The sequence below is a fragment of the Schistocerca nitens genome, unplaced genomic scaffold (genome assembly GCF_023898315.1).
Source record: "Schistocerca nitens isolate TAMUIC-IGC-003100 unplaced genomic scaffold, iqSchNite1.1 HiC_scaffold_450, whole genome shotgun sequence".
Taxonomy (NCBI): Eukaryota; Metazoa; Arthropoda; class Insecta; order Orthoptera; family Acrididae; genus Schistocerca; species Schistocerca nitens.
In genome coordinates this window covers 431,119-459,037 of record NW_026045983.1, presented here as the reverse complement: position 1 = coordinate 459,037, position 27,919 = coordinate 431,119, and the positions used below count along the sequence as shown (strand labels likewise).

At 38.6% G+C, this 27,919-nt stretch overlaps 1 protein-coding gene across 1 annotated transcript; it reads right to left on the bottom strand.

The window, feature by feature from the left end:
- LOC126232140 (uncharacterized) lies at positions 1-27,322 on the bottom strand. Its single transcript, XM_049942447.1, has 6 exons — positions 27,314-27,322; positions 26,451-26,537; positions 19,483-19,545; positions 10,469-10,561; positions 781-862; positions 1-178 (listed from the first exon to the last, which is right to left on the bottom strand). Exons 2-6 carry the CDS (start codon positions 26,517-26,519, stop codon positions 147-149), a joined length of 339 nt encoding a protein of 112 aa, XP_049798404.1. The 5' UTR covers positions 26,520-26,537; positions 27,314-27,322; the 3' UTR covers positions 1-146.
- Between the last annotated feature and the right edge of the window lie 597 nt (positions 27,323-27,919).

Sequence of the window (27,919 nt, the reverse complement as noted above, 5' to 3'; positions counted from 1 at the left end):
AAGGGAGCCAATCCACACAGCTGTCATCAAGATAAGCTGGACACAGCTCAACCGTTCCTGCTGCTGCCGGAAATGAATTACTCTACACTAAGCTTTTCCATAATTTTTCTTTTTTCGTCATAAAACAGCCTACTGTGATTCGGAAATTAAAAAGGGTACCAGCAAGGCTGATATGTACCTGCAAACAAAGCAAAATTTAATTATGTAACCACTTTTTTAAAGACTGCCACTCATAGGTAGTAGAGTACAGATGCATAAACAGAATGAAGATTAATCATGGGTATGTACATGCACCAGATGGCTGCAACACAAACAATATAGGAAAGACAATTATTTTACTTTGAACACTAACAAGAACACCTTGTTTTGTTACAGATTTTAGCAAATGGGTATCTTCATATATGCTGAGTAGCTTAAGAGTCATGGGTAGGCATTGGATGTGGATAAGCGCCAAGTCTTATGCATTGCAATTGTCTCAGTAAAGTTCTCATAGCAATAGGCCCTGCTGCCTTCAAATTCAAACTGGTGATCATCTGACTCACAGTAGTATGTTTATCACCCCACATAGCCCTTTTCTAGGTCCCATTTCTTCATTGAACACTTGCGGTCACCTTTACATTTATTTCTTTGTAATAGTGAGTATCTGCCCTAAATGCGATTCATGTCAAAAACCCCAAATCTTGTGTAATCTCCAACAGATGATGACAGTTCTTCCAATAACTGTAATCTTACATTCAATGTTTGGTCCACTTACTGTGTACTGCCACATTCAATTCTTACTTGTCTGCAGCACATAGCAGATCACAGCCACAGTTGCACTGCATTTTGGAAATACTGCCATCCTCAGTCCAATGTCGGTCGCCTGGAAACACAGTGCCATATTCTGTACTCATTAATATGCAAGCAACTGTTCAGGCACTGTGTCTACAGCACTAGTACCTTTGAGAAAAGAGAGATCTAGTTATGTCATAGGTTATTCCACAGTACTGCCACGTTTATGCTTTAGAAACTGAATTGTGTGGACATAACGATGAAAACTGTGGTATCCGTAAAAAGCAAAGCATGCAACACCCTAGACATCTGCATGTCAATCACTGCAAAACACAAATGAAGACAGTCACTGTGGCAATGTTCTTTAGACAAGATTGCTCTGGCAGTACCTAATCATACGACAATATACATAAATCCATGCTTTGTGAAAATAAGCCACTTGCCACTTCAGTAATATGCCTCATATTTTCATAAAAATCTGTTTGACAAGTCGATTTGGCAATTGTGTTGCATTGTTTACGCATGATAATTTGTTCACACAGGTGTAGTGAAAAAAGGAATTTCATTCAGGGAACAAATTTCCTCAGAAGTGGAGGATGTACATCATATTGGGGCTGAAGAAGAATAGTGGTAACCTATCTTAAGCTGTCGGCTATCTTACAGTATAGCTGTTCACACTGTTGAGCTGTTGCTGTACAACTTCATGCATGGTAACCACATGAGATGAAATTACCTACCACCTATGAGAACAGTAAACGCATTAACATTGGTAAGAGTGCTGTAATATCACAATGGGGCTCCAGAGCTCGTAGGTTTGATGCTACTTTCATACTTACTTTTATATTTTTGTTGATGACAGCATATGTTGGCATATATGACTGAAAATAATGGTTAAGAAAGCTGAATTTAAATCTTATACTGGTTAATGGCTGTAAAATTAATATAAAAAAACAAATGACGCATAATGTCCCTAGTAAGTTGTTTCTTAAATTTATTGTAAATTAAATGCACTTGTGGCAAGCTGTCCATCTAACGTTCATGGTACAATGAAAAGTATCTTACCGATTTTCCTTAAAGGAAAAGAGAAGGAAAATTCATTGTGTAGTAGGATCTGAACCACAAACCTCATCTGTTATACTAAATGAGGTGTAATCTTTTAAACAGATTTAAATTTGTCTATACATGTGCAACAAATGCCACCATGACAAATGGTTTCTGGATGGGATACTGAGCACTTTAAATAACAGCAGCCGCAGTCTGTTTTCCTATCCCGTTGTTGGACTGTTTGCTAGCTCTGCTATCCATTTCTCTTCAACATAAGCTGTTAACCTCTAGCAAAGTTGGTACTTTTTTGCATTGTTCATAAGCTCACAGAATTTCTTCCATACAACACATTTATCACATTTCCCAGGTATTTATACTGTGTACATGTTACTGCTTTTCTTTTGGCATAGATATTCCGATTCCACTCATCTCAGTATTACATACTTCTTGCCACAACTTGCAAACAGAAAATTGGACATTTAATATTTTTGTGTATTCTTTCATCCTTTGCCTCTGCAATGTCATTGCTTTCTCATCAACAAAAAAATTTAATTTTGTTAACAACAACATCCCATAGCATTGAGCACAACTTTAACTGGAACATGGCTGTGTCTAGTCATAAGAAATAGTTTATTCCTACTACTGCTTGGAATGTGCTTCATATTGCTGACTAATACATTATTTTTCAAGGTGGTAGCTGGAATACAATTGCTATATGACACTGTAATTAGACAGGTATGTCATTCTGCCTGCAAATGAGCTCACAGGTGTACTGCACACCTTGAGGAGAAGTTGAGGGGCAGAGAGAAAGGGCAAGGATGAGACAGGCAGAGAGAGTACATGACAAGATGGAAAAATAGTGGGTGAGGGGGAGGCAAAAAGAGTGGCAAAGGGGGAGATGGCATGAACATGGGAGGAGAAGATGGACTAACAGATCGGAATAAATACCTACCCCGGCAATGCCACAAACTCAGCTGGTTACTAATATACTGCTGATCTCTAGAAAACTCACAATCTATGATTATTTCAATTAGCTTTCAACTAGCCCATAACTTCTCTATCTACATACAATATTACTGATGTAAATGCTTGCAATATTCTCAATATCATCCCACACCCAATTTAGTCTGGGATCCTCACTGATACAATCACTGTGACAAGATACTCCCAACAGAACTTCAAGAAAATGACAAATATGTTCGAATTAATACAGCTTGTGCAAATCTGTAATACTCGTACAAAGATATAATTTGCTGATCAGCTTTTCTAACCCACATTCCCATGATTCCACCTTGTGGTACATTTCACTGTGCTCTTTGCAGAGACACTAACAGCTCTCTGCTACACTGTTACTTCACAGCACAGCACAGCACATACTGACACTGATCATCGTCTGGTGACCCAAAAGTTTGCCTCACGTTGCAGTGTTGTGCTTTTCCTATCCACACAACTTTTATCACTCGTCTTCAGCCTTCACCTGCCTATTGTTGCCCGCATTTATGAACTTAAATTGTTCTCACACTCACAGCTTTAGTGCAAATGAGTTCAGGCATTTGACACCCATTTCTGGGCAATGTATTATTGTTCCGGTAATCTTTGACTTCTCCTCCTCTCCAATCAACAGTAGTGTCTTGCACTGGACCCAAGATAACATCCAAGATTTTCAGCCTGCCAAAATTATTTTGCATTGACTGCCTGTGTGACAACCAAGGACCTGGTTTTAGAAAGAAACAGGGTAATTTAATTGAACTCTATTCAGAATTACTTTAGGACTGGCAACTAGAAATGAAATAGTGTGGTGATACATGCAAAGACTTCAGAGCATGCATTCAGTCTATCCCAAGGGAAATACCTTCACCACACTGCCAATATATTTCCCAAGGGCAGTACAGTTCAGTTTTAGGCAGCTCACTGTCCTATGGAAGCATTCACTGCACTATGGTATTTTGTTTGCATTCATTTCATATACTTCTAGTAGCAATGTTACCTGTCATTACTCTTAGCAGTTGTGGACTGTGCAGTGCTTAATGCTAAAAGCCACTTCAGCAAAAGTTATTCAGTGGATATATCAATACTTTTCTAGCATTTGTAGACTTAGAGAAAGCTTTTGACAATGTTGACTGGAATACTCTGTTCCAAATTCTGAAGGTGGTACAGGGAGCGAAAGGCTATTTACAATTTGTACAGAAAGCAGATGGCAGTTATAAGAGTCGAGGGACATAAAAGGGAAGGAGTGGTTGGGAAGGGAGTGAGAAAGTTGTAGCCTCTTCCCGATTATATTCAATCTGTAGATTGAGCAAGCAGTAAAGGAAACAAAAGTAAAGTTCAGAGTAGGAATTAAAATCCATGGAGAAGAAATAAAAACTTTGAGGTTTGCTAATGACATTGTAAGCAAATGACCTGTAAGAGCAGTTGAATGAAACTGACAGTGTCTTGAAAGGAGGGTATAAGATGAACATCAACAAAAGCAAAACAAGGATAATGGAATGTAGTCGAATTAAGTCAGGTGATGCTGAGGGAATTAGATTAGGAAATGAGACACTTAAAGTAGTAAAGGAGTTTTGCTATTTGGGGAGCAAAATAACTGATGATGGTCGAAGTAGAGAGGATATAAAATGAGACTGGCAATAGGAAGGAAAGCGTTTCTGAGGAAGAGAAATTTGTTAACATCGAGTATAGATTTAAGTGTCAGGAAGTTGTTTCTGAAAGTATTTGTATGGAGTGTAGCCATGTATGGAAGTGAAACATGGACAATAAATAGTTTAGACAAGAAGAGAATAGAAGCTTTCGAAATATGGTGCTACAGAAGAATGCTTAAGATTAGATGGGTAGCTCACATAACTAATGAGGAGGTGTTGAATACAATTGGGGAGAAGAGGAGTCTGTGGCACAACTTGACCAGAAGAAGGGATGAGGTTGGTAGAACATGTTCTGAGGCATTAAGGGATCACCAATTTAGTACTGGAGGACAGCGTGGAGGGTAAAAATCGTAAAGGGAGACCAAGAGATGAATACACTAAGCAGATTCAGAAGGATGTAGGCTGCAGTAGGTACTGGGAGATGAAGCTTGCACAGGATAGAGTAGCATCAAACCAGTCTCACGACTGAAGACCACAACATATCAATATCACTCTTGTTCAAGGCATTGCGATATAAAATCAGTTGAGAGGAATGGTTTGTGCATAATCTGCCTACATCATCAACACCTTTTGTTGATAGTGCTCCCAAATGTACAATTGTTGATGGGAAACTTATGCTAAAATAAAAAGAGGAAATTATTGGCTTCAGCATCCGGAAGTGGAAGTAAGTGAAAAATTTGAAAAGATAGAGCACATAAATCCAATACCTCTCAATAAACCTGTTGGCCACATACAAAAACTTACAGGTTGACAAAAACATACAGGCATAAAATAATTAGGCTGATAACTTCTCACTGGCACTTCAACCCAACAGAATTGATATGGGCCTAAATTGAAGATTATGTTGCAAAAACATTGATGAAACAAGTAAAGGTACACTGTCCAGTTGGGGAACTCAGTAATGAAGCTGTTAAGAAAATTACCACAGAATGTGTGGTGTATTTACCTGCAGAGCAGATTGTATTTTCATTACTAAGAAGCCTTTTATTGGCAACTACAATCAAATGAAGTGCACCTCAGGAATTCAGCACTAGTGACACTAACAAAATCTTAATTTTTTGACTCATCACTGTTGTAATTAGAAGGTAGTGAATGATGTTATCATTACTCTTCTTACTTTGAAACTGTTAAATTTCCTTACCTTTACCAAAATGGGTAACTTTCTTGTTACATGGATTTGTAATGTTTGATCAGAAAATGTAATGTCGAGTTAACCGTAAATCCTGTGCTGTGTTTCTCTCAACAAAACAGATGACTGATACCTTATCACATGACCAGAGCATCACACAATGTTTAATTTAAATTAATCTTATGTTAGACATCTCTGACAGTTTGGAGCTGTTGAAAATAAGATATATTCTAAGTATTTTGTTAACACAATTTGGTCAATTAAACTCAGTAACAAAGTTTCCCTATGAGTCAAATTTTCAGGAACATTAGATAATGGATTTTCGGAAACATTCTGCATATAAAACTAAAAATTTATTGCCACAAACAAATCTAAAATGAGAATGTAGTGCAACTCCTCCAGAACCCACTTCCACCTTTGTACACTGATTAGTATGCAAATTAGTGTGTGTTCAATGAAATGTCAGATCATACGAACAGTCAAGGAAGAGTGAGGAAACTGCATTTTGCATCTCCATGTGTTCCTGCTCTAGTGTCAATACCAAAGTACTTTTGATGACGGTATAGATTACTAGCCTCAGTTTTAATTTTGCTGTAGATTGTGATTTTACACACAAACATTTTCATAGTTTCAATGTTATTGATCTACTAATGTTCTAGTGCTTTGAATTCAGCTGTAGCTTGTACCAATGTGTCAACAGTTCTCAACCTGTTTCCTCAGGTAATGCTCGACAGACAAACTTTCATGCATGCTATGGACAACCATTTTAGCTCTGGAATTTACTATGACAGTGCCAAGCACAGATTTTCCCATTCAATGTATCACTGTTAATTTATCAAGTATTATGTTGAACACACTTTAACAATGATGACGATGTTTTTCAACACCCTCACAGTGCTGTGCAATCATTGTCTCTGAGTACTGTGATCTTTAAGAAATGGGTTCCTTATTCTCTCATAATAAATGTGTGATTACAATCCATAACCCTGCCTATTAATATCCGATTCTTTGTACACCTACATCTACACCAGACTAGTCACCCAATGGTGCATGGAAGAGGGTACATCTGGTACCACTACATCCATTACTTCACTCTTTCCTAATCCATATCAAGGTGGTGTTTGGGGAGAACAATTGCGAGGAAGCATCTATATTAGCTCTAATGCCTCCTATTTTGTTGCCACACTCATTTTGCAAGATATATATTTGAATAAATAGTACATTGTCCAAATCTTGCTGTGTGCTGAATTACACTATATCCTCCTCAAAAAAAGCACTTCTTTATCTACTAGTTTAGAGTTGCAAGTGCGTGATGAGGTTCCACTATTGACTATGTAACTAACATAAAAATTAACTACACTCTATTTAAAGTTCCTATTTGATATGTGTAATAGTAGCATTTTTCCCCAAGTGAGATGGAAACACATCTGACTAGTTCACCACCTGATGTCTTAACACTTATCCTATCATCCTGTCCCTTCTTTTAGTCAGCATTTTCTGTACATGTCTTTCCTTAACAGTTCTACTGAGAACTCCATATTCCTTGTACGTTCACTTAATTTTCAGTGGCATTCTCTAATCCCACATCTGAAATGTTTCAGTTCTCTTCTTTTCATTTTCCAATCACGTTTACCCAGTAAAAATTCCAATATTCACCACAACTGATCTTAGTCCACAGAGCTGGATACCATTACAAAGAATAGATTTCTACTAAGTGTTACAAATTTTTGTAAACAGCATTAAATTTGACTGTTTGCTTTCCTGGCAAAGACTGTTGAAGGTTTCTTGGGTCTCCAGCCGGGTGGTAGCATTGATATCTTGCGACAAAGAAGGAGATGAATGACATCAGAGCCATGATCAATTTGGCTGGTAAAGAATTAGACGCTGCCACAATCGCAGTCCTCAAGAAAGAACTGAATTTTGCCCCTATCCCCAGAACAAACCCAAAACGAGCTATTATAGTGGCGTGGAAGAAGCAGTAAGGGCTTCCAAAGGAGGAAGCAGAGGAAGTCAGGGGGGACACTTCCAGAACAATCGACAGATCTCAGTTGCCTACAAATAAAGTATCTGCGGAAGAACGAGCAGCTCTCTGGTCCCTTAGAGATGACTGTGATATAACGATCCTACCAGCAGATAAAGGGAACGCTACAGTGCTATTAAGGACTGCTGAGTACCAGTAGAAAATAAACCTACTGCCACAACATGAGGCCTATAAGATGCTGAAGAAGGATCCAACCCCGACGATGAGTAGAAAGATGATAGCTCTGCTGAAGAAATCTGGCTTACCTGAGCCAATGAGGAAGTGGCTGTACCCTAGAGTGCCAGCAATACCAAACCTCTATGGACTCCCTAAGATCCATAAGGAAGGGGTACCTCTCAACCGATTGCAGACTCCAACTCTCACAGTTAAGGACTTGCTAAATGCCTAGCAACACTGCTACAACCCCTTGTGGGACACTGCTGCCACCATGTGAGAAACTCAGCCAAATTCGTAAAAATACTCAGGGACATGCTACTACAAATCGAGGACCTACTCGTGAGCTTCAACATGACGTCGCTTTTCACGAAAGTGTCCTTCAAGACTCCTTGACACTATTAGCCCAGCACTTTGAACCACAAAGTCAGTCTCATCAAACAAGCATAAACAACCTACTTTCAGCACCACAGGGAATTCATTGAACAGATTGACAATGTGGCCATGGGCTTCCCACTGGCTCCTTCGAGTTCAAACCTCTATATCGAACATTTCGAGGAGGTGGCCCTTCAAAGTGCCAGACAGAAACCAAAGCACTTCTTCCGCTATGTCAACGACACTTTTGTTATATGCGGACATGGCAAACAGGTGCTAGATGAGTTTCAGGAACACCTCAACAGCATCCATTAGAACATGAAATTTATAATGGAAATGGAGGAAAATGGATGCCTCCCCTTCCTTGATATTTTAATTAAGAGGAAGGCAGATGTTTCACTAGGCCATGCAGTACATAGGAAGAAGACACACACAGACCTATACCTTCATGCAACAAGCTGCCACCATCCAGCACAAAGACAAACAGTACTTAAATGGCTCTGAGCACTATGGAACTTAACTGCTGTGGTCATCAGTCCCCTAGAACTTAGAACTACTTAAACCTAACTAACCTAAGGACATCACACACATTTATGCACGAGGCAGGATTCAAACCTGCAACTGTAGCGGTCGTGCGGTTCCATACTGCAGCGCCTAGAACACTCCGCCACTCCGGCCGGCCAAACAGTACTTACCACGCTGGTACATAGGGTGCATGCCATCTGCAACTAAGACAGTCCACCATCCGAGCTGCAACACCTGAGGTAAGTCTTCCTCCAAAATTGCTACAGTGAAACGCAGATCAACAGGGCACTTAAAAGGAAGAAGGAAGCAGTGAGAACCCCAGATTATGATGAAGTAGGAGACAAACGACTCGCTTTCCTTCCGTACACAGTTCCGCTCTCAGCCAAAATTGTACTATTTCTGGGCAAATATAATATCAAAACCGTTCTCCAACCACCACCGAAGACAGGGAGCTCCTAGGTACTGCCAAAGACCCATTGATCCTTAGCGCACCAGGAGTATAAAGCATACCATGCAAATGCGTAAAACAATACATTCGGCAAACACAGCACTGTACATCTAAACACTGAAGAACATATCAGATGTGTGCGACTAGGCCACACAGAAAAATCAGCCAAAGCAAAATACAGCATAAATGAAAAACTCACCTTCAACTTCGAAAACACAAAGGTACAGTGCCGAGCATCTGGCTTCTGGGAAAGCATTATCAAAGAATCCATAGAAATAAGGATTCACAACAATCTGGTCAACAGAGATGAGGGATCTCAACGCGGAGCAGCATGGAACTCTGCAATAGCGGCAGTCCATCGGGAGCTTACCCAACAACGTCCTCCGCCAGGGACGTAGACAGGATGCTTACACCGAGAACCAAACATGGCTGCCAATGGCGACTGTTGTCACCATCGCCGTGTGCACGCCACTGGTCCACCGCGGCTACCCAAGGTCTAGTGGAGGAGGGTGACCGCACATATAAATAACCCGCTCTCCACCAATCTCAACACTTTGCCAGGAGATGGGTAGTATGACAATTCCTGAAACGTTGCGAGATATCAACACTACCATGCAGCTTAAGACCTGAGAAACCTTCATCAGCATTAAAATTAGTACACTATGGTGATAGTTAATTAAATGAATATGGAATTTCACACACTATCACTGTAATGTGCTAAATTTAATGTTGTTTACAAGAATTCTTGCTATCACAATGTTCTCTCTTTGCAAGCAGTTTGGGATAAGCAATGTTCCATTACACTGTAAATTTATGTCATGCATACTGGATAAACCCATTGTCTTTACACAGAGCAAACATAATTCCAGTAATGCAGTATGTTTTTCATTAAATACTTCACAGAAAAGAAGTAGTATGACAAATACCATACTTATCTGATAACATACTGCTTACAGTTGATTGCTTTGCCTCCTACATCTTACATCTTTTCTATTATAGAACTCTGACAGAGACAAATTGACAGCTGCTGCAAAGAAGTCTTATTTGGTACATTTGTTCCATGAACAAATTTGAGACATTTATTATTTACATGTACAATAAAATTACCATGTGTTACAGTTAATAAACTTATGTTTCCTACACGTTTCATTCAAATACCATTACACACAACAGAACAATATACCTACAGTCAATTGAAATACTATAAAAATTCTGGAGAAGTGCTAATATCCTCAGTTTTAATGTTTCATCATTTATGATCACTGGAATTTACTGCACCCAATGCATTTCATGATATTCATACAGTACTTCATGCACAATGTGTCACCGAAGTGAAAACTTACATCATGCTCAATGCCATCTAAATCCCGTTTCAGTTCTAGGTCTTGCTTTATACGAAGACTAGGCATTACAATCCTTGGTGAATCTTGAAGAAACTGAAAAAAGAAAGAATGGCACATTCAAAGCTTCTGTTCTTGTGCTTGTGTTACACATCAAGTGGAGCTAAAAAGCTATTTGTCACATGTATTCACTTACTAGCATTAGGAAACAAGAAAATGTGTCACATTAAATTAGATTTACTTTCATTCCAATTGATTCATACTGAGGAGGTCCTACAGTATGTAGGAAATGTCAGAAAAACATGACGAACATTTGAAATCAAAGTTCTGTTTACTTTGGAGGTAGACACATCAGATATCAACCAAACAAATTATTTCGTTCTTGCCAAGCAGCTACTACTACTACTACTACTACTACTACTATTCTCTCTCTCTCTCTCTCTCTCTCTCTCTCTCTCTCTCTCTCTCTCTCTCTCTCTCTCCCCACTGAATGTGCCAAGGTGAAGGCTCCAATAAAAACATTTTTTGATTTTATGATGATCTCAGCTCCCTATTTTCTGACCTATGTTATTCAGTGGAAGATGATAGGGTACCTCTGCAAAGCCAATGAGGGCACTATGGTCAAGAAGAAACTAAGCAACTAGCAGGTTATATGCAGAATGCGTTTTTTAGGTCAGAAAACCACCTGTAAAGACAATAAGCAGGTAAATGCAGATCAGAGTGTGGGTCCCCAAATTTTGGTACTGAGGAAAATACATGTCTAATGTCACAAAAACTAATGCAAACCTGAAGTAAAAGTAAAGCTTTCAACTACCTAGAGTTAGTTATTAACACCTTAGTGCTCTGTTAGACATTGTCTTACTGGATGTGGTACACCACTGGCTTCCTCCAACTTTTGAACTCACTGACACAGTAAGTTACATGAGGACCTAGAGCTTCACACTGGAATGGAAACTGTCATTTTCCACATAGACAATTTCCATGTGAAAAAGTGACAGATGATGCCTGGGATGGAACCCAGAACACTGGAATTTGTAGCCTCACACCCATTCAATAAGCAATCCTCTTACTCTTAGAAAAGTGTATATGCATTCAAGACAAGATCCAGAGTTTCATTAACTAACAGTGGCATTGTACACAACACTGGAAGGAAAAATTGAAATAATTAGCTACAAAATCAGATATTCCATGCCGAGGACCCACTAGAAAGATGCACCACAGAACACAGGCAGTAATACATTATCATGAAAAATCAGTATTGGACAACGAGATAAATCTGCATTTATCTCATTGCATGTTACTGGAATTTGGAATCTGCATGCAGGTAAGTATCAAATGTGAGGAAAAAATAATTTTGATGTGTCAAATGTGATGTGGAAAAAGTTACTATTTGAGTTCCAACATCCACCCACCATAGTACATTAATGCTTAAGAAATAGTCTGGTAAATATTGTATTCAAATCAAAATCCTCTATCATACTGCAGTGACAGGATATATATACTTGTCAGCTACATAATTGAAGATGCATGAATTCAAACAGTGAAAAAGATTTGGAAGAAAATTACATCAATAAAGTACAACATGACATGAGGTTGACCAAATGTAGACAACATGAGCCATGCTGTCCATCCATTTCATTGAAGAGATTTAGAGAATCCATGGAAAATGTAGATCTAAATTTTGAGAGGACAAACTGAACTCCCATCTCAAAATCATGTCCTGTGACATTAGCACAGCTGTGAAAACAAAAATTCCTGTGAAAATCTATGAAACATGTTTTCCCAAAATTAGCCTGTGTAACTGTTTAGAAAACACACACAACAGGAAAATATTTATGCTGTTAGTAATAGACATGCCCAAAATAATAAATTCTCTAAATACAGAGATTGGAACATGAGCACTGGACTACTGAAGCATCACAGATTGCTACTGTTAAAAACAAACTCTGGAAGACAGGAACATACTTCTGCCTAACAAACCTGATAAAGTGATCAGACATGACATAACAGCCAATACACCCAGCATGGGGAATGTTGTGGAATACAGTGAGGACCTGCAAATGTTAACAACATTACATAGTTACATGACAGCAGATATCTGAACAGCAAATTCAAATGAAGCTAAATCCCCTGAATCCCCATGGCCAACCAAAAGTTGAACATACGAGAATCACCAAGACAGCTTATATAAGAAGCCTTCCATTAATTTATAAGCAACATCATATCTTGTAAAACATGAAACAAAAAACGAAAACCCCAGAACTTCTGAACAAAAATGTTAGAAAAGGGATCAAAGACATCTCTACAGTTGATAGTTGACAATGATGTAGATGGTAGTAAAACAGAAGACAGTAACAGAAAAGACATAATTACAATGCTTTGCCTTAGAAAGTTTCTCCACTAAAGGACATAAAAATGCATTTCACATTTCTTACTACAGCACAGATACTAAAATGACAGATACACAATTGACTAAAGTGGGGACAGGAGGGAGAAGGAAACACCAAACCTTTTCTACACAATTGACCACTAGACCTGAAGGGGCAGCCATCAGATGAAATAAAACAAGTGGATGTTGCAGGATCACCTCTGGCATTGGAACTGTTATTTTATGGAACAGTGGCGTTTCATGGGAATAGAAAAATGCACAGGTCATTTCAGGTTGTAAGAAGTGGCACAGCAAACATGTTTGGAGCTAAAGACCTGAACAGCAGATAATTTTGTTCTCCTATATGATTTTGGAAAGAAAACAGTTCCTCTGCATGAATGAAAATGAATCCTACAGTCATTGATAAAGTAAAATTGACTGCTCTATTCACTCACTGTTCTGCTGAATGCAATCAGCCAATACAATTTTGAATACCAGGTGATTTAAGCTAATCAGAAACATTCACATAGTGATCTAGTGACTGTCTAATATTAGAGATTTGTCTAACAACAGATGTAAAAATTTATTTTGGCTGCACTGATAAGTTAAACCTGGATTTCTTGCATTTTATGGGCTGCCCCCTTAACCATTATGGACACATCCCTGCGACAATAAGAACTTTACTGAAAAGGGTATCTTTCAGATCATCCTCTTCAATTTCCTTCAGATTTACAGTATTTGGAGTTTAGTGCTGGAACATAAATTTCCTAAACCAGCACTAGGCAGCAACCAAACTAAAAAAAAATTGACTTTGAAGATCAGAAGATTTCCGAGTGCTGCCTACTACAAAACATTTCCTATTTATTAACACAATTGCTGGTAATTTGAAGAATAGCATAAAAGTGCCTTAATGAAAAAGTTGCTGGTTCGAATCTCCTAGTAGGAACAACTACTTTTTAAAAACTTCCATGTCTACTAACAAACTGCAAATTTAACAAGTACTGAATTGTAATGGTTTGGTAAAAATTTCATATTTTTTCATCATTCGACATATTAAAACAAAAAGTTTGATACATTCATGTGAGATTTATTTATTTTCAATTTGATGCTCTCCATTTTTATACTAAAATGTAATTTTTTAACAATACTCACATTTTTATGTAACTTTTAACTAAAAATAACTATTAGAAAAGTATGACTCAGCATGAATTAAAATGACCATTTGTTTTACATATGGAATTTAAATAAAACTAAAAGAACTGGTAGCACTTAGTGTGATCTGAACCACCAATTTTATGATTATTATGATATTATCCTATGCACTCAGCTACAGACAACTATACAATACATTTTTTACACTTGCCAGCACTCACAAATCACCCAAGTGCCAAATGCATTTCTTGTTTCTACTTTTATGGAGAATGGTATCTTACTGCTTTACCAAATTATTGACTGGGCACTGACCTTCAAATCCTGAAGCTAAGACAAAAATCTATGAGGACACACAAGTGAAATCCCCTTGTTGGAGGCATGCTTGGTTAGGCTAATTGTTTAAGTAACTGATCCTGAAACTAGGAGTTACAGCCTCAAATCTGAGACCTAGCAACAGTTTTCATCTGTTGGTTTGTATGTGTATCAATGCAGTCTCACAGAATTGTTATTTATCTTCATATAGATAATGAAGTAATTCTACAGATATACATGCTAGAACTATTGCTCCTGCTCAAAGACAGCACTTTAAACAATAGTTCACAGTCCCCACCCCAAATGAGCCATGGACACTGCCGAGGCAGGGTTGCTTGCATGTCAATAACACTGAAAACAGTGTTAGGTGCAAACACAAATAAGTATTATCTGAGGAGATATCAAGCTAACACATGGTTCCTCAAGAGAGGCAAAATACTTTTCAGCAGTTGCAGGAGCAATGGTCTGGATTATCAGCTGACCTGGCCTTGTAGCATTAACCAACTTCCTGTGCCAATAATGCAAATGGCTGAAAGCAAAGCGAACTGTAGCTCTCTTTGTTTTTCTTCTCAAGAGCATACAGCTCTACTGCAAGAAATTATCTTAGGCAAAATATTCACGAGCTAAAATAGTCCCCCATTCAGATCTCCAGGCAGAGTCCACTCAGGTGGATGTTATCAGGAAAAGCAGGCCAGGCAGTCTGTATGTCTGAGTGTGGAGTATTACTTATCTTAGTAGGATAAGCATGTATCACTAGGGGTAAGATAGATATTGCTTACAGGAAAATTAAAGAGACCTTTAGAGAAAGGAGGAGCACTTGGATGAATATCAAGAGCTCAGATGGAAAACCAGTTCTAAGTGAAGAAGAGAAAGCAGAAAGGTGGAAGAATTATATAGAGGGTCTATAGAAGGGTGATATACTGGAGGGCAATATCATGGAAATCTAACAGGATGTACATGAAGATGAAATGGGAGAAATGACACTGCATGACAAATTTGACAAAGCAGTGAGAGACCCGAGTCGAAACAAGGCCCTGAAAGTATACAACATTCCATTACAACTACTGATAGCCTTCGAAAGGCCAGCCCTGACAGACCTCCACCATGTGGTGAGTAGGATGTAGGAGATAGGTGAAATACCCTCAGACTTCAAGAAGAATATAATAATTCCAATCACAAAGAAAGAAGGTGTTGACAGACATGAAAATAACCAAACTATTAGTTTGGTAAGTCATGGGTGCAAAATACTAACATGAATACATTACAGATGAATGGAAAAACTGGTAGAAGCTGACCTTTGGAAAAATCAGTTTGGATTCCATAGAAATGTTTGAAAATGTGAGGCAATACTGACCCTACAACTTGTCTTACAACACAGATTAAGGAAAGGCAAACCTATATTTCTAGCATTTGCAGACTTGAAGAAACCTTTTGACAATGTTAACTTCATTACTCTCTCTCAAATTCTGAATGTTGCAGGGATCAAACACAGGGAACGAAAGGCTATTAACAATTTGTACAGTAACCAGATGGCAGTTATAAAGAGTCGAGGGGCATGAAAGGGAAAGAGCAGTTGGGAAGGGTGTGAGACAGGGTTGTAGCCTATCCCTGATGGTATTGAATCTGTATACTGAGCAAGCAGTGAGGAAAACAAAAGAAGAATTCAGAGCAGAAATTAAAATCCATGGAGAAGAAATAAGAACTTTGAGGTTTGCCGACGACATTTTAATTATGTCAGAGACAGTGAAGTACCTGGAAGAACGGTTGAACAGAAGGAACTGTGTCTTGAAAGGAGAATATAAGATGAACATCAACAAAAGCAAAATGAGGATAATGGAATGTAGTCGAATTAAATCAGTGATGCCGAGAGATTTATATTAGGAAATGAGACACAAAGTAGTATGAGTTTTCCTATTTGGGGAGAAAAATAACTGATGATGGTCAATGTACACAGGATATAAAATGTAGGGTGGCAATGGCAAGTAAAGCTTTTCTCGAGAAGACAAATTTGTTAACATCAAGTATAGATTTAAGTGTTGGGAAGTCTTTTCTGTAAGTATTTGTTTGGAGTGTAGTCTTGTACGGAAGTGGACAAAATGGATGACAAACAGTTTAAACAAAAAGAGAATAGAAGCAAACATCAAACAATGGAAAATCCAGGATGGAATGTAACAATACCAGAGAAGGAAAGTCGCTACTCATGATACAGCAGTGATGCTGAGTCATGATAGGCACAATAAAAAGATTCACACAATTAAGGCTTACGGCCATTAAGGCCTTTGTCAGCAGTAGACACTCACTTGCACGAAGTCTCAGAGAGCTGGCAGTGTGGTCAGAGAGAGAGAGAGAGAGAGAGAGAGAGAGAGAGAGAGAGAGAGAGAGAGAGAGAGAGAGTGTGTGTGTGTGTGTGTGTGTGTGTGTGTGTGTGTGTGTGTGTGTGTGTGTCTCTCTCAATGGATCCCCCATTTAGTATAGGAGGGCTGTGTGGAGGGTAAAAGTCAAAGAGAGAGACCAAGAGATGAATACACTATGCAGATTCAGAAAGATGTAGAGTGCAGTACGTACTTTGGAATGAAGAAGCTTGCAGAGGATAGGGTAGTATGGAGAGATGCACGAAACCAGTCTCTGAACTGACGACGACAACAACAACAACAGCCTAGGAAGGTTGGAGACTTTAAAAAGGAAAAATTGATAGGTTGTATTCAGTTGTAGTAAGAGCTGAAGTGCAGTGGCAGAAAGGACAAGACTTCCTGTCAGGTCAGTACAGGATTATCTACAAAAAATCAAATAGGAGTCATGCAGGGAGAGCCCTAGTAATTAGCAAGAAAATAGAAACATGAGTAAGCTATTATCAACAGCAATGTAAATGAATTACCATAGCTGAAACAGGCATGAAGGAAATACAACAGTGGTAGAAATTTGTATGGCAACCAGACCAGCAGAAGAATGGAATAGGAAAAAGTTTGATGAGTAATTATTCAATAGCTAAGGAAGAAGAAAGCCAATTCTAGAAGGTAATGAAATTCAATAGTAGGAACAAGATGCACAATAGTTAAAGAGAAGATCCAATGGCATAAATGACTGAAAGAGGGATGCTGCCTGGTAGAATTTTGCACATTTCATGAATTAGTCACTGCAAACACTTGTTTGAAGTATCATGAAAGAAGCTTGTGTATGTGGAATAACATGGAGAAACCAAAAGGTTTCAAGCAGATTATGAAATGTCAAAAACGAAGGTTTCAAAACAGGATTGTAAACTACAAAACATTTCCAGTGATAGATGTGGACTCTGGCTAAAGCTGTTTTTATTAACTGCAGAGTAATGTTGTTGAAATGGTAAAAGTAGAATTTAAGTACATGGGATTTGGGTAAGTTGAATGAACCAAAAATCATTGATAGTTTGAAAATGAGCATTAGGCAACAAGTGATAAATAGAGGGTAATTATACACTGGGTGATGAATAGGCAGCTTTGAGATGGAACAGTGAAGGCAGGAGGAAATGTAGATAAAAAGTAAGGCCTAGTATGAATACCTTAACAACTCATGAGATGCTGAATTTAACTGATGAGAAGAGAAAATACAAACATGTGGCTATTAAAACAGACAAAAGGGAATACAGACATTACTGGAATGATGTTAACAGAACATGCAATATGGCTAAACAAGAATGGTTGTAAGACAAAGGGGAACAAACTTGCTCCAGAGAGGGAAAAGGAAGTAGTTGTAGAAAAGACTGGAGATATTATGATATGGCCAGAATTTGATACAACACTGAAAGAGCAAAGTCTTAACAAGGCCATTGCAGTTTATGACATTCCCTCAGAATTATTGGGATACTTGGAAAAGCCATCCATGACAAAATTATTCCACTTTTGTGCAAGATACGAGATAGCCGACAAAGTTATACATCAACCAGAATGCAATAATTCAAATTCGAAGAAAGGCAGGTGCTAACAGGTGTAAATACTATCGGACCAGACCATCAGATCAATATATCATGCTTGCAAGAATGGAAAAGCTTTTAGAGGGTTAACCTTACATAAGATCACTTTGGGTACCAGGAACATGTAACAAGGCAATACTGATACTATGGCGTACCTTAGATGAGTTAAAGAAAGACAAAATTGTGTTTACAGATTTTGCAGATTTACTGAAATTCTTTTGAGAATGTGGAGTCGACTGCACTCTTTGGAATTTGGACAGCAGCAGAATAAATAGACAGGAAGCCCAAGTTTGTTTGCAACTTTCACAGAAACCAGACTCCAGTTGTAAGAGCTGAAAGACATGAAAGGGAAGCATTGAGTAGGAAATGAGACAGGCTTGTAGCCTACATCTGATATGCACTCTGTACAAGGAAGACATGAAGGAAATCTGGAAGGTAAAGGAAACTGTGTGTTTACCAATGACAATGTAATTCTATCAACAAAACCAGCATCTTGAAATTGTCAATGAAGGGATGTGTGGGAGGTAAAAGCTGGAAGAGTAAAATTGTATAGTATTACTGGAAGAGATTGTACGACAAACATCAATAAAAGCAATAGAATCTAGCTGAAATAGATCAGTCAATGTTGAGTTTCAACTAGAAAATGAGACACCAAAAGTAGCAGACAACTTTTGCTATTTGGGCACCAAAGTAACTGACAATGGCTGAAGTAAGAAAGAAATATAGTGAAGACTAGGAATATCAAGGGACATGTGCCTAAGAAAGAGGACTTCACATCTAATATAAATTTAAGTGTTAGTAAGAATTTTCTGAAGATATTTGCAGTGCAGCCCTGTATGGAAGTCATAAATGATAGGCAATTCAGACAAGATGAGAATGGAAGCATCTCAAATGTGCTACAGAAGAATGCTGAAGATTTGATGGGTAGATGAAACAAATGAGGGAGGAACATAGGGACCAATTTCACTAACACAAGGGACCTGTTAATAGCACAAATTCTGAGGCATCTAGGGATAGTCAATTTGGTAATGGAGGGATATGTGAGGGTAAAAAGTGTAGAGGGAGACTGGCATGAAGACAAGAAGCAAGTTCGAATGGATGCAGTCATCAGAGATTAAGAGGTTTGCAGAGAGTAGACTAACGTGGAGAAGTGCATCAAGTCAATCTATATTATATTCACCAAAACTGAGCCATAACACAACACTGCTTAATTTCATACAGTCACACAAATTCTAGACTTACCTGTTGGTTCACTTGCTCATCCAATTCTTCTTTTACTTTCATGGTGGATGTGTGTAACTGAATCTGTGGTGAATAGTAAAAAAAATATCTGCAAGGAGTTCTTTTAACAAGACAATTTTAGATATATTACAAAAAAGTATCACATATTGTAAGTCTATGACACTTCTAAAGAATAAATGACTCATTCTTTTCAGAGAGTGGCCTTCTCAGTGACAGTCAGTAAGGTGCATTTCAATGGTAATGATCGAAAAGTTATATGAATGATCAGTGACAACATATTTGAAAATTTATTAGCATCTTGCACTTCATTTTCCTATGTTGCTATTTTCAATCATATTTCCTACTTCCATAATCTTTATTTACTTATCATTAACTATTTTATACAAAATGCGCACCATATAAAAAAAACAGTAGTGTAATGAAATCAGTGGGTACAACTAGAATCTTTAATATTAAAATCAACAATACCCATATCATACAAGTAATTGCAACATGAATTTTCTATCAGCCAATCGCACAGTTTTATTTTGAAATATTAAAATGATGTGGATGAAGCAGGGATGGAATAATAAGTAAGATTTTTGAGGCCATTCACTTACTGAGGGTTTCCTGTTCTTGCTAGCCTATGACTTGGGATGTGGATTTTTGCATTACTTACAGTATCTTGTTTGTAAACTGCTTTCTGGGAACTCATGCTTTAACATTCTCCCTGATGCCAACAGCAGAGTCATAGAGATATCAAAAACTATTAGTATTCTAAGCCTGGTAAACAAAATACAGACGGCACTGTATGTTCCACCTAGCATATCACACGGACCTTTTTTTATGTTACTGATATCAGGGGAATTAACACATATCTGAACCAAACACTCCTCTCAGTTTACACACGAGGTAGAACAATCTTGAGGACTTTTCTTGCAGATTTGGTTGGTGTGTTTTTTCCAGTTCACTTTCCCATTAATTTGGCATGTTTACTTTCTATACTGACTTGCAGACAAATACAATGAAACAGTATTAAAAAATTGAGGTTCTGGACAAAGCCCTTCTGAAATAGAGAACACATTCACAGGACCACAACAAACACACACATGGCCACTGTCTCCAGGAACTGGGAATGACCATCTGCTTTTGGTATGAGGAACCATCTGTTAGGGTGGGTTGTGAAATATGAGGTGGTGCGGGGCAGCGAGGAGGGATAGCAGTGTCAAAGTGGGAGGAGGGGTGGAGGGAAGATAATGTGTTCTCTGTGGTAGCATGCAAGGATGTGGCAGAGACAGTATGAGTTGCTAAATGTAGTTTTGGGAAGCTGTACTGTGGGAGGGGAAGGGGAGGAGAGAAATTGAGAAAGGGAAAATAGTAATGGGAGGAAAGCGTCTGCGTCTGTGTTTGTGTGGTGAAGTGAGGTAGGGAAAAGGGATATGTGTAGAGGACATGGACTAGCATAGGCTGAGTCTAGAGGGGTTACAGGAAGTAATATGTTGTGTTAGAAGATAGAATCCAGTTGGAGCCAGCTGTGAGGCCGTCACTGAAGTGAACCACATCATGCTGGGGGCACTTTCAGCAAGTGGGTGGTCCAGCTTTCTTGGCCATACTTTGGCAGTTGTCACTCCTGCAGACAGAGCAATTTAGTTATGCCTATGTAGGATACAGCACATTTGCTGCAGGCGGGTAGTTGCCAATCACAAGGTTGCTTTGACAAGTAGCCCTGCCTTTGTGTTGGAGATGTCTGACAGGGCTGCAGGAAACATGCATGTCCTGCATGTAGCTCTGTTTCAGGGATATGAGACATGAGGCAAGAGGTTGGAAGCAGGACTGGAGTAGCGATGGGCAAGAATATTTCATCAGTCCAATTGGAGACAAAACACAACTGTGGGAAGGGTGGAGAGATTATTCCTCATTTCAAGGCATGAGAGGTAGGGTAAATCCTGGCAGAAAATGTGATTCAGTACTTCAGTCATGGGTAGTACTGACTTGCAAGGGGAGTGCTACTCTAGGAGTATGTGGGAGATGGGGGTCGACCAAAGCGTCCGATCCCACCCGTCGGCTTTGACCCGTGACTTAAGGCTATTGTGGTGTGTGACACCATGGCAGTGTGGAATTTAGTTTGTGAGAGTGGCGCATTTGTAGGTGTTTTGATGCGGTCTGTGGTGCTCTCTGGTGGTGTGTTCATGTGTTGTGTGTTAGGTGATGTTTTTGGTTTAGTTTGCATGTGTGGCGTTTTTATAGGTGGTGTATTGTTGCGGTTGGTGGTTCTCTCTGGTTGTGTGTTTATGGGTAGCGAGGCGTATGATGTTCATTTGCGTGGTAGCATTGCACATGTGTGGTATTGGTAGTGACTGTGCTTTCAGCGGAATATTTTTCAGGGAGTTTACAATTTTGGTTTTGTCATGTCAATATTACTTTTTTTTATTGGTGTGTGTGAATTTTGGTAAACTGCTTTTTTTATGTCTTTGATAGGTATGGATATGACTGGCAGGGTCAACAGTTTTCAGTTGTCGGCAATGATGGGGGACAGTGCGTTGTCTCTAATAAAATTTCTTCAACTATTTGGATTTTTGGATGAAGTCTTTAAGTGTTCAGTGTGTTGTGAAGAAACTCGGCTTACTAAACTTCTGGCATCTCTGATCAGGGATGGCTATATGTGGAGGTGTCTTAAGTATAAGAGGTGAAGGGAAATGTTCGATTCCAATTCGTGGGACTGCAGCTGCTGTTGAGCTATGTAGATCAAGCGAAGTGTCCGATTCCACTGTATATTGTGTTTAGTGGAATTTGAATAGTTTTGTGCCGTCTTTTTTTTGTCGTTTTGTGTGGTTTAGTATGGTGGTGTGTGTCTAAATTTGTTTGTATTTACTTTCTCCCCACCCAAAAACCCCCAATTTCCCACACTTGGCCTGTTAGTTTCCTTAAGTTTTTGTGGGACGTGTGTGTTGGTTTTTAATTGTATTTTCGTGTTAGTGGTCATGTTTATGTAATGACATCATAGGCGCCATATTGGAGTCTTAGTGTAGGGTCGTTTCCGCCATATTTGTGACGGCATGGGTCAAAGCAGATGGGTGGAATCAGACGCTTCTGTATTTGTGACTGACAAGACAAGGCATGGGATTCCGTTTCTGGGAGAAGGCTGTAAAGGAAATTTTAGGCTGTGCATGCCTCAGTGTGACCCTTAGCATTTCCTTCAAACCACATTGTTTCCCAATATTCTTAGCTGGTGGAGTCTCCTTACATTTCCTTTCCCTGTAACACACTGCATCAGAAAAAAGTCTACCTTGCACACCTACAAATTCTTTCATCACCACCACTAATGGTAGCAACTGCAGTAGTAAAAGTACTGCCAGTATTAACTTTTAGTTCATAGTATTATTCACTGACACTGTTACTTCAGACACTCAAATCATTGTAATACTATTTTCCATATTAAAACTTAGTTTCAGAAAAATATGCTATAAAAAGGGAAACCATGGCCCAATTTAATAGAGGGTCTGATGGACTTAATCAGATCAGGTTCAATAAACAAACCAATAAGATCACAAAAATGTCATCAACCAAACTTGATCTGGTGAACTGTTTGTGATTCTGGGTGGTTAGTAAGGAATCCTCGAGGTGGGCTATGAATAAATTTGCAGAACATGGTGACATACAGTTGGCCTTTGATGTACTGCAGATTTGTTTGTAGGCCATCCCTTCAATAGAGAAGTAATTGTGTGTGAGAATGTAGTTGGACATGACGACCAGGAATGGGCTGTAGGTTAGGAGACAGACACTGGGGAAGGTACTGTTCAGTGACAAAGTCATGTGTGTTGGGGGATGTGATCATAGAGGGTGATAGCACTTTCCTAAATTGTACAAAATGGAAACTCTTCCTACAACGTATCACACACCTACCCCACAACTCCCCCCACCCCCCATACAGCCTCCCTACACTGCACCTAGAAGCCCTATTCTGTCACCCTATGTCCTTGACCAATCCCACAGGCAGCACAGTATCACCTCCACCCCTACCCTGCTATCCCTCACTTCCCACCCCACAGCACCTCTTTACGCCACCAGTCACGCCAACAGATTTCTGCTTGCATTAGATGTATTCATGCTCTAGTGTTGTTCTGTACTTCATATGAATGACTTTGTCCAAAAGCTTAAATATTTAGCAGTCAATTGATTCTACCTACCTGCAACCAAAGGCCTCCTCAATGTGTTGAGTACAAATGTACCCTTTGTATACCATTATTCTATCCTGACATTTTCTGTGTTTGATTTTACTTTCTCTATTCTTTGGAAAATGTAACTGAGCACCTGAGTTGTCGGCAACTGAGTTTTGCTTTTCACTGTTGGACCAGTTCAGATACAACCTCACATGAAAAGCTGGAACAGCAACTGCTCAATCACACAGCTTTGAGCTAATGGAAAAACAGATACATTTACAATACAGATGTAACACGATATGAAAGTGCATTGTAGTCGTCACTTCTGTAGTTGTTCCAAAAAGAAGTGATAAGACGACGAACACCAAAGGCATGTGTGCTAAATCTACGATGACCTACCTTTACCAACTGCTTACATTTTGAGATCAATGCTAGACCTACAGTACCACTAGAAGAATGAACATCCTGAATATGAGCAAGACACTACACACACCAAGTTCATAGAAAGAAAGGTAAGTGAGACATTGAAAGTACAAAGGTTTCCTTCCTTCGGGAGGGGGAGGGGGGGGGGGAGGAAGGTCCTACTTGACCCAGACTTTGGCAGTTGACACTAACAAAAACCTGTCAAGGCTACTTTCATAACGTGACATTGTCTAGCATGGGTATACATTTGTGTTTTCACTGCTTGTAGATAAACTTTCAAGATGAATGATTCAGAGCAAAGACATCTTTGCAGGGTCACAAGTGTTTTGATCTAGCTACAAAAACAAATTAATTACAGCACTTTGATGAAGAAAGAAATGAACAATATATTTTCAAAACAAGTTCCATGAGGAGAGAATTATCCGTAGAATGTTGATGGCCACACACTGGCAACTTCAAATCCTGCTGTTCTCAGAAATACTGAATCAAGAAGTGAGCTTTAACAGTAGCTTTAGCATGTTTAAATTTGCCAGAAGCTGACAGTGACATTCTGCTATAATTACTTCTTTTAAGAGCACCAAATCCGTAGGCATATATTGTGTGTTACAGAAGTGTCATATTTGAGCCCACACAGTTTAACACTGATTATACTAACATTTAAGTAATTTATGAGTTACCAAATATTTAGAGTGGTAATGTGAAAATCTACTGGTTAAAGAGCATTGCAAACATTCCACAGTTAAAACTGTAACACTCCTTGGGTCGACAGAAGCGTCCGATCCCACGCGTCGGCTTTGACCCGTGACGTAAGGGTGTTTTGTGTGACGTCATGATGGCGCGGAGTTCGGTTTGAGTGTGGCTGTCTCCAGTTCTGTTTTATCTTATTTTATTTACTTCTCTGATCTGTTCGTTCTATCTCTTGAGATTTTTTTTAAATTTAAAAACACTTATTACTTATTTTAATTATCTGTTTCCTCCAATTTCTGTTTCAGTTTATTATATTTATCTTTCTGATCTGTTCGTTCTATTTCGTGAGATTTAAAAAAAAAGACAAAAAACGCTAATCAGCTACTGAAACATCTTTATCTTCTATGGGTTGCAGGGTGGGTATTAATGCATGGCTGTCTTCACTTACACGTTGTAGCTACGCAAGGCGTCTAAATTTGTTTATATTTAGTTTGCCCCCCACCCAAAACACCCCATTTCCCGCGCTTGTCACGTTAGTGTCATTAGGCTTCTTGTGGAGAGTGTGTGTGTGTTTTGTTTCCGCCATATTTGTGACGTCATGGGTCAAAGCAGGCGGGCGGGATCGGACGCTTCTGTATTTCCCACTCCTTTACTCTTAGTATCAGCATTACCACCACTTCCTTTTTAGGGTTGCAAATTACACTACCAACTGCTCATTCACTTAATAGTATTTAAGCTCCTCAAAGGATTTCAACAACAGCTCTTTGTCACCTACCACTTCCCCATATTTAATAGATTCTAAATACCTAACCCCAAATCAAAAACTGATCAAGAACAGTAATATTGCTAATAAGAACATTGAGTGCATAAAACCAATTAGATGAGCAATAGCAAAAATAATACACCAGGAAAACAATATTGTAGGTCATGAGTTTAGATTTCTCCATCAGGCACCATGACAAATCGACTGCCATATATTGTCTTTGCAATAAATCCACACACACACACACACACACACACACACACACACACACACACACACACACACACACACACACACACACACACACACATATATATATATATATATATATATATATATATATATATATATATATTCCTCTTGTCTGTGAAAGCAACTATGGTTAACTTAAAAACTGACCACAAATAGAGCATCTGATCAATTCATCCAGCAAGCCATACAACTGATCTACAGAAGCAGCTGAATCATCTGCACTCTAGCAAGTAAAGTCCTACTCATATATTACTTTATCATATCCATTAATAATACCACTTTCTAAGAAAGGAACAAATCTAGACATTAACAACACACCAAACTAAATCACAAAGTAGAAAATTAATTTGTAACAAGTGATTGCAAACACCACAATAGTTCAAGAACATGTGACAATTTCCTAGTAGACAACAAACCTGTAATCTAACTACTGGCATGCCAACATCACACCAACAATAAGCTACAGAAATTTTAAAACAAATTAAATATTGGAGAGCAGCATTATATACTACAAGATACCAATCCATTGCAAATATGTTGCACAGCCAAGAGTCACAACTTCATTTGGTCAAGAATCAAAACCAACAGCCAGTACCAAATATTTCATCTGACAAACAACAGGGAAGGTAATCTGCTTGTTTACACACCACATTGCACAGAGAAATTAATAAAACAATGGTAAAAAAATACAAGAAGCTATTTACCAAGGAGCCTGGTTCAGCATATACTTCATTCTTCTCTTTTTTCAGCCAACTAGTTCCCTTTGAGTCCATGAGTGCTCTCCTAATCCACTGAAAAACAAGAAAGCAAAAGTGATATTGTTTAAATTGTTACTATTCAACATAGTGCATTGGCAGCATTTTCTGGCTGCAGCAAACGAGTCAATGCATATTAAAATTTTAAAACTGGCTGAGGAACAAAGAACCTGATAAAAAGAACTGATTTACAACTTGCTGGTTATAAGGACTCTCAAGCCTCACTGTCATTAATGGAAAACACAACTCAATTTGACAGAAAACAAAAACCACACACAATGGAAACAAATGACTTACAGTTACTGCTGTTACTTAGTAGCATTTGCTTGTGGTATACAATCCCATTCTGAATATGGTAGCTGACATATCTTGCTTTTTCCACATAAATTTCTAAGTGTCATGTGAAGCAACTAAGATAAAGTGAATTTACCAGACAAATCTATTTACTGTAGACAATTTTACATATGAAGAATAAAAGATTAAAATGAGTCTCGAGGTATATCTAAGCCTGTCAATGTATCATGCAAATTCCTTAATATATAAAATAATGTAAGAGGTTTATAATTATGTTCTTAGCAACGTATGCAAGGACAGAAAAGAATTATTTCTCAATCATACTGGCTGCACTTTCAATCAATCTATAAACCCATATTTGTTCATGGTATTCAGAAAGGCAGAACATGAAAATCCACCCATACAGACAGAACTTTCTTCTTTTTCAGTCAGTTTAGTATGTATTTTTAACAACTAAACTTACAGTCATCTATATTCAACGTTATCAACTCAATATAGAGCAATGCTGCAATCTTTACCCAGTCACTAAAAAACACACTGCTGCCTGCACGTTGCATGGAAAAATAAATGATTCTTGACTGTCAAGATTTAACACCGATTACATTCCTGTAACAAGACTTAGTGAAATTACTTTCTCATAAGCGTACCCATGACAATGTTCTGTGGTTTTGGGATGCTTTCGTCGGTGGCAATTACACATACCCATTAGGCCTTACAGAGTCAATTACATTTACCATATCCTTCCATAGACAAACGTGCACATTACTACAAACAGCAGTTAACACTATTTACTAAACTATGAAGCACATAGGCACATTGATAATCCATGGAAAACGCAACACAATGAATTCCCTCTACAGCATTCCCTTTCATACCAACATAATCAATCCCTGATACTCTGTATTAACGTGTGCTAACGAATCTGATGTATCGGCAGTACAACTGTTTGCGCTACAACCCTGGCGAACTACAGATCAGATTACAGTGAACTCTTACCGTCCCTATTCCTTCCTTCACAAATATTGTTACCGAACTTCGCATGCACAAGTAAATATAACAATATCAATGCAGCGGACGTGTGAACTTCGTGAGGGCCTAGTATTTCACATTGACCTTCACTTTCT

What these genes read in the sequence shown, in the direction of transcription:
- LOC126232140 (XM_049942447.1), bottom strand. Translation starts at nt 26,519, where the DNA reads ATGGACTCAAAGGGAACTAGTTGGCTGAAAAAAGAGAAGAATGAAGTA. An exon ending in TAGATGGCATTGAGCATGAT is followed by an intron (nt 863 to 10,468) that starts GTAAGTTTTCAC and finishes CTGTGTTTCCAG; the next exon opens with GCGACCGACATTGGACTGAG. An exon ending in CTGCTATGTGCTGCAGACAA is followed by an intron (nt 179 to 780) that starts GTAAGAATTGAA and finishes CTTTGTTTGCAG; the next exon opens with GTACATATCAGCCTTGCTGG.